General features: G+C 27.4%; 1 protein-coding gene across 2 annotated transcripts; it reads left to right on the plus strand.

Moving 5' to 3' along the window:
- The first annotated feature begins 373 nt into the window (after window positions 1–373).
- Window positions 374–7,563, plus strand: LOC105794566 (very-long-chain 3-oxoacyl-CoA reductase-like protein At1g24470). 2 transcript variants are annotated; one of them, XM_052628465.1, is made up of 4 exons: window positions 374–1,069; window positions 4,307–4,379; window positions 6,848–7,081; window positions 7,289–7,563. In XM_052628465.1, exons 1-4 carry the CDS (start codon window positions 462–464, stop codon window positions 7,310–7,312), a joined length of 939 nt encoding a protein of 312 aa, XP_052484425.1. In that variant the 5' UTR covers window positions 374–461; the 3' UTR covers window positions 7,313–7,563. The 2 variants fall into 2 exon arrangements, with proteins under 2 accessions (XP_052484425.1, XP_012479257.1); XM_012623803.2 differs by having other exon boundaries at window positions 376–1,069; window positions 4,310–4,379.
- Window positions 7,564–7,838: the final 275 nt, after the last annotated feature.

Below are 7,838 nucleotides of genomic sequence, written 5' to 3' on the forward strand. Positions count from 1 at the left end.
TATTACAGTTTGAATTAATTCATCAAAGAAAATTTGAAATCTGAAGTGGAGCTGAATTTTAGAGTTTGCAATGGAGCATTATTTTTACTAGGTAAATGAATTCAATAGAGCAGTTTTGAATGAAGTAAGGGTGAGTTTGGATGGGCGATTGGGTACTTTTTGTCTTACGCTACAGTATCAAATCTCACCGCCACCGCTATTTTTAGCCTAACCACAGGTAAACGCACCACCTATCCAAACTCAGCCAAATAATAATAATAATAAATGGTGGATTATCATCAGTACGTGTAGGAACATATGTAAACTTCGCATTTATTATGGTGCACTCTTGCACTTAATTAACGACATAAAGTTAAATCCTATATATGTTCAACATAAAAACTGATTTTCAGCAATATCAATAAACCCCAAACCTCGATTCCATTGCAACCAGCAAAACACTGCATCAACCATCCCAAAAGATGCAGCCCACATGGTTGTTGGCTCTCTCATTTCTAGGTTTCCTCTCCTTTCTCACCCGCTCCATTTCCCTTCTCAACTGGGTTTTCACCATTTTTCTCAGATCCCCCAAGAACCTCAACAACTATGGTTCATGGGCTCTCATCACCGGAGCTACCGACGGCATAGGGAAAGCCTTTGCCAACCAACTAGCTCGCCAAGGCCTTAACCTTATACTCGTCAGTAGGAACCTAAACAAGCTGAAAACAGTTTCAGCTGAAATCCGAGCCCAATTTCCCCATCTAAAGATCAAGGTCGTGGCCCAGGATTTCTCCGGCAATCTATCGGCTGGTGTCGGGTTAATAGAAGAGGCGGTGAAGGGGGTGGAAGTTGGTGTGTTGATCAACAACGTGGGGATAACGTACCCCAGAGCCATGTATTTCCATGAGGTCGAGGAGGAAGTGGTGAAGGGGATTATTAGAGTGAATTTGGAAGGGACGACCTGGGTTACCAGAGCGGTGCTGCCGGGGATGTTAAATAGGAAGCGCGGTGCGATTGTCAACGTCGGTTCTGGTGCTTCCATTGTTGTCCCTTCGCATCCTCTTTACACAATCTATGCCGCTACAAAAGCGTAAGCCTATAAGTTTTTTTCTTTCCGGGTTAAATAATATGACGCTTTTTTATCGGGTAAATTATAAAAAAAAACCCTATTTTTTTTAAATTTATTGAAATGGGCTCAGTATTTTATTATTTATCGGAATGGGCCATTTTTCTCGAAATCGCGTCCACGTCAGAGCGATGTCAGGGGACGTGTCAGAACATCGCGTCCACGTCATCCCGCTTTACTTACATTGACACAAATCGCGCCTACGAGGACGCGATTTGCTGACGTGGATTAACAGTTTATGTTTTTTAGCTTGGAAAACTTTGAAAGGTCATAACTTTTCGCTCGGTTGTCCGATTGAGACGATTTTTTTTTATTTCGAATAACTTTTCAAGATCTACGCGTTGACAAACAGCCAAAGGCGGTTTGCCACAGTTTTCGTCAAAAAAGATCCTTTTTTACCCCTAAATTTTAATTTTTTCAGTTTAAAATTAAATTTTGAAACATTCAAATCATTATTTTCCTTATTTATTTGAAGTAAACATCGGATTTTTTTAAAGAATTGTTGTATTATTTTTTCTGATTTGACACGTGTATGGAATAGGTCCGATAAATCGTTAGAAATAAGTAATATAATTAAGATAATAACAGTATTTCTATAATATGTCAATTAATTAATTTAGCTTAGTTGGTGTTAATTGATTAAAAAAATAAATACAAGTACAAAAAGATTTAAAATTTATTTTTTCAAAATACCAAAAAAGTCCTATATTTTTAAAATTTATCGAAATAGGCCCAGTATTTTATTTTTTTGACTGTTGGGTACTGTTCACGCGTGGGCCAAAATCGCGTCCACGTCAGCGCGAGATGCTGACGTGGAAGGAAATCGCGTCCTTGAGAGCACGATTTCCTTCCACGTCAGCATCTCTCGCTGACGTGAACGCGATTTCCTGACGTGTACCCTGACATCGCGCTGACATGGACGCGATTTCCCGAAAAAAGGACCATTTCGATAAATAATTAAAAAATGAGCTCATTTCTGTAATTTTTGAAAAAAAAGGGCTTTTATTGATAAATTGCCCTTTTTTTATCAACTCGATAAATCCTTAAATTTGGTAATTCTTCATGTATTATTTTTTAAGTAATTAATTTAAAAATAAATTCTAAATTCTAAAATAAAATATTATTAAATTCATGAATTAACTTAGATAAAAAATTAAAACTTCAATATAAAAATAAATTATCAAGCTTCAAAATTAATTTAATTCTTTTTTCTGTGATATTTTTCAAAATTATATTAGATCAATTAAATCTGAAACCTAATTAGATCAATACTTGTAAAGCAATAAACTCTCTTAATTTTATTTTTCAAACTTTAAAATTAAAACTCTAGTTTATTATATATCCCACGCTCAACTTAACAATATTAATATCATATTTTTGTTTTAATATAAATTTTGCAATAAGTTAAATTACTAAAGTATCCTAAAAGTAAAGTAAATTATTATTATTATTAAACACCGTAAAAAGTGAGGTTCTAAAAAACTATTCTTTCATTTTGAACTTTTCCATTACACATTACTTCAATATACTCCTCTCATATTTTTAATCTCCTTTTTTTTTTTTTTTTTACTTTTCATATTTTTACATTTTTTACTACCCAATTTCTAAAATATTTTATTTTCCTTATTTTTCTTTAAATTTAATTTTTTATATTATTTTGAATAATAAACCAAACTTTGATATCCAAAGTTAGGGGTGAGCAAAACTCGATTCGACTCGAAAAAATCGAAAAAAAATTTGAATTTCGAGTTAAACGAATCGAGTTGTTCGAATCAACTCGAATTTTTTTTTTCAAATTTCGAGTTCAAATTGAGTTGAGTTTTCGAATTCGAATAACTCGAATAATTCGAGTAATTCGAATATAAAACTATAAGGTTTTACATTTTTACCCCAAACTCCCAAACTTTTTTACTTTTCCCTCAAAACTTTTACTCCTTCCCACTTTTCCCCTAAAACTTTTACTCCCCTCCCCTCCCCTCCCAACCCCCCAATCTACCCAAAATCTATTTCCCACCAAAATTTTACTCTCCCATTTATTTTTTTCTCAAAAATTTATTCCTAAAAACCCTCAAAATCTTTTATTTTCCCCCAAAATTTTTACTCCCTCCCACTTTTCCCCTAAAACTTTTTTTCCCTTCCCATCTCACCTCTCATCTACCCCAAACCCTCCCCCCTCCAATTTTTTTAATATTTTCCCTCCAAAATTTTACTCCCTCTTTTTACTTTCCCTTAAACTTTTATTCCCCTAGACTTTTACTTCTCACCCTTTACTCTGAAACAAAAAATTAAAATTATCCAAAAAAATCACTAAACATAAATAGTAATAATTTTATTTATATCTACTATTTATATTCTTAAATTAAATTTCACATTTTATATTATTTATATTATTGAATTGTTTAGTCATATTGGATATTTATATTAAAATTGAATTATTAATTAGGCCATAAAATATTCTTGTTAAAATTTTATATTAGTATCAATTTTACATTTTATTTTTAAAATAACTTTTATTTAAAAATCATATTTTTGTATTTAATATATTTTTAATTCCAAAATACATAGTGACAAGAATCAAGATAATTGAAACAACTAAGTAAGCAAAGAAGCTAACCAAGATATAAAAAATTAATAAATAAATTATGAGGTGATGAAAGTTAATAAAAATTTTGATTAAGGTGGACAAATTTTATTATGATGGGTGACAGTGGTTATAAGGACCCAAAATTATTTTTTAAAATTTAACTCAAACAAATATATTTGATTCGAATTCCATCTCACTCGACTCGATTCGAGAAAACTTCAAATAAAGTTAGAATGATAAAATGAGATTCGAAAACTCGATTAACTCGAAAATATTCGATTCGATTCGATCGAATGCTCACCCCTATCCAAAGTTAAAACTTGATTCAGTCCAAAATTATGATGGAATCTAATTTGATTCAAACTAAACACATTCATCAAATATTCAAATCCTTAAATTCTTGAAAAAAAGAAGAAGAAACTGATCGTTTTTATTTATCTTCCACCCTCTTTCCATTTAGTTATACCTACTAATATTAGTATGTATATTATATATTATATTATTTTTATTGAATTGTGAAAATATAAATACAAAATTATTATTTATATCAAATTTAAAATATAAATATTAATCATATCACATTATATTGAAAAATATTCTACATAATTAATGTTAAGCAGGTATATAGATAAGTTATCGAGATCTCTGTATGTGGAATATAAACTAAGAGGGATTGACGTGCAATGCCAGGTATGACACTCTTTCACAGTCCAATTTGCTGCTTATTTTTTGCTACATAATAGGGTTGGAAGTGAATATAAAGGACTTTACTATGGGTCCAATTAGATTTATTATATTATTTAATATTTTAATAATAATAAATATAAAAATAACTGAATAATATTTGTTTAAAGCTACAATTTCTAATTACAAATAATTCCTATAATTGCAATTAGGTTAAATTAATATAACACATAAACGGAATTATATTACAGTAATTATATAGTCGACTGAGTCTTAGTTCATTGGTATCAATATTTTTACCAATGTAGAAGGATAAGGGATCGAATGTGCTGGAGGGCATTTATTCTCCTATTTAAGAGTTGGAGTAGGGTTATGGATAATTTTAGGTATTGTACCAAACTATTACATGTATAAACAGAATTGATTGAAAACTCACACATGCATAGATGCGTATAGTGAAACTTAAAGAGCGTATGTAAGTACTTGCTTCACACAGTATAAACAACTTATATAAAAATTTAAAAAAAATAATATTATAACATTATATTACATCATCATCAATTAAAATATTTTTTATCACTCTCCGATGCCATTGTTGTTTGAATATGGTTTTATATAGTTCTAACAATCTTCATTTTTTTACTTGTAATTTTTTAGATGCTATTTGATTGTACTGAATGCTATTTATAAAGCTAAACTTAAATTTGAAGTAGCATATAACTTTAATATTAATTAAGTATTAATTAAGATATTAAAACTCTATTCGAGTAATAATTCTTTTTATATCAATAATATTAGCTCAACTTAAAAAATGAAATGATCACAATTTTTATGTCAAATTTTAACTAATAATTTTAAATTAAATTAAATTATAATAATTACAATTTTTTATATTTTATGTTTACTGTTCTGTTAGAATAATAACCCTATTTTAAAATTGGCACAATTTTTTAACTAATAATTCTAAATTAAATTAAAATTATTTTTAAATTAGATTATAGATAGATATATTAGTTTTATATTTATATATTGCAATTTATATATAATATCAGTATAAACATGGAAATATTAAATTGTCCAAATTATTAAAGGTTAAAAACAATAATGTATTTAAATTATTTATAGAAAAAATTAATATATATATATATAATTAGACTATTTTCAAATAAGTGGATTTGAACAAAATTTTAGACATATTTTAAATAATAATTTTATTTTTGACAAAAGAGGATAGGCGAAATTCAAAATTGAATCAGAAATTAGATGTCAACTAAAATTTAATAAAAATATAAATTCTTTACCATTACATCAATGATTTAATTTAAAGAATGGATTTAAAGTATATTGTATAAAAATATAGATTGTTATCCGGCAAAATTTAATTTCATCCATGACCATCTATATCACATGGGATATGATATGCATGTATATAAACCATTGGTTAGTGGGTGGGTTGGATTTAGGTTTGTATTATTTTAGATAAAAAAGATTTATATTATTTTGGGTTTGAATTTATAAATTTAAGCTGTTTATTATTTAGTTTTCGGTAATATTAAATATAAAATTTTAATTTTGGGTTAATGTACAAATTTGATACTATACTTTTGGTGAAAGTTTAAACTTGCTATTATAATTTATTTTGAAAGATATTTATCATTGTACTTTGTAACTAGAGATAAATTTATCATTATATTTTATTTTGAATTTTGTGATTTTACTTTTATTTGATTGAAATTTATTACTCAAATTTAATTCAAAATAGCTTAAAACTTTTAATATTTTAATTTAATACTTAGAAATAATGAATTAATATAATACTCACAATTAATAAAAACAATTATTTATAAAATATTTAATATTTTAATATTTGAGCTTTTATTAAATAAAATTGTAAGTTAATTTATTAATTTTAATATTTTATAAATTAATTTATTGTTAATGATAAAATAAAATATTTCAAAAATATTTTTATTTTTAAATCATCAATAGTAAGTGGTAAATTTTAATAAAATAAAAATTAATGGAAAATTCAAGAAAATAAAAAATTATAGTTAAAATTCAATCCAATAAAAGTTATGTAGCATACCTAACCATATTCTCAAAGTATAATGACCAATATTAATAAAAATAAAGTATTCAATATTTACCATTAATATGATGATAATTTTTCATTTTAATCTTTATTTTTTTAAATTAATTTAATTTCAAATTTATCCTTTGAGTTCGAAAAGTTAATTTAATTAAAATTTTATATATTATGTTTGATATATTTGGGTTTGTATAAATTTGAACTAAATTTTAGTTTATACCAATTTGAATTTATTAATTATTTTTTAGAAATTATTTTTCCAGTTTTTACAAATTAATTAAGAGATGGCATTGCAGAATTATATATTATTGAGGGTACATCAAATACAAAAGTAATATTCAGATGTAAATCATTTATTCTAGATACATATGTGTGTTCCCCGCAGGTACCGCTATATGTGGCAACAAATTTAGCATCCAAAGTAGCATCAATCGAGAAATCATCTATGTTTGTCCCATCGCCTGAAGATTATGCCAAAGCGGCGATCCGCCAAATAGGCTATGAGCCACGGTGCACGCCGTACTGGTCTCACGCTGTTCAGTGGTGTTTCGCACGGTTGCTACCCGATGTCCTTCTTGATGCTTGGCGTCTCTCAATCGCCCTCCGAAGGCGAGCAGAGGTCCTTGCATAACTTTCTTTGTTCTTCACATTAATTCAATAATAGATTATATGTTCGATAATAAATGCTCTTTATTTTCTCTCTCTTAATACTTGATAGATTTGCTTCGAAGGCATAAAAATACAGTTGTTCAAGTCATTAGCACACAATATACAATATGATACGTACATGTGATGTTTGTATGATAAAATTTTCTGTTGTGAGCAGCGAGAACAAACCCCAGCCGAATAGCAGGAGCCACAGGAGTAGCAGCCCGTGATAACTAGGCTCGAAGGCTTGTCTGAAAAATAAGAGGGTTTGAAAAAATACGATATCCGAAAAATGAGTTCGAGTAAAATTTAAGGCTCATTTTTTATATGGGTCGAACCTTGGGCAAATCTTTTTGGCCCGAACTTAGCCTGATTTGGCTCAAATATATTATGTTATAAAAATTAATTACATTAATTATATAAATTAAATAATAATTATATATTTATATTAAATGACTAATCCAGTAATAATTAAATTAATTATCCAAAACAAAACAAAAAAAAGCTTACCCAACTAAAAAACTCAGCTCAAAATATAAAATTTTAAAAATTATATTTAATAAAATAAAACATTTATTATATTTATTTATTTTTTAATATAATAAAACATTTATTATATTTATGATAGTGCTTTTAATATAAATATTTTGATGTATTTTAATGTGTTAAAAACTTTTATTTTAACATTTTTAGCGCATTTAATGTATTATATATTTTTTAAAATTATT

The sequence above is a fragment of the Gossypium raimondii genome, chromosome 3 (assembly GCF_025698545.1).
Source record: "Gossypium raimondii isolate GPD5lz chromosome 3, ASM2569854v1, whole genome shotgun sequence".
Taxonomy (NCBI): domain Eukaryota; kingdom Viridiplantae; phylum Streptophyta; class Magnoliopsida; order Malvales; family Malvaceae; genus Gossypium; species Gossypium raimondii.

Excerpts from the sequence above, each read along its gene's own strand:
- LOC105794566 (XM_052628465.1), top strand. The coding sequence starts at position 462 with ATGCAGCCCACATGGTTGTTGGCTCTCTCATTTCTAGGTTTCCTCTCC. Across the intron at positions 1,070-4,306 it reads ATCTATGCCGCTACAAAAGC|CAGGTATATAGATAAGTTAT; the intron begins GTAAGCCTATAA and ends ATTAATGTTAAG. Across the intron at positions 4,380-6,847 it reads GGATTGACGTGCAATGCCAG|GTACCGCTATATGTGGCAAC; the intron begins GTATGACACTCT and ends TGTTCCCCGCAG.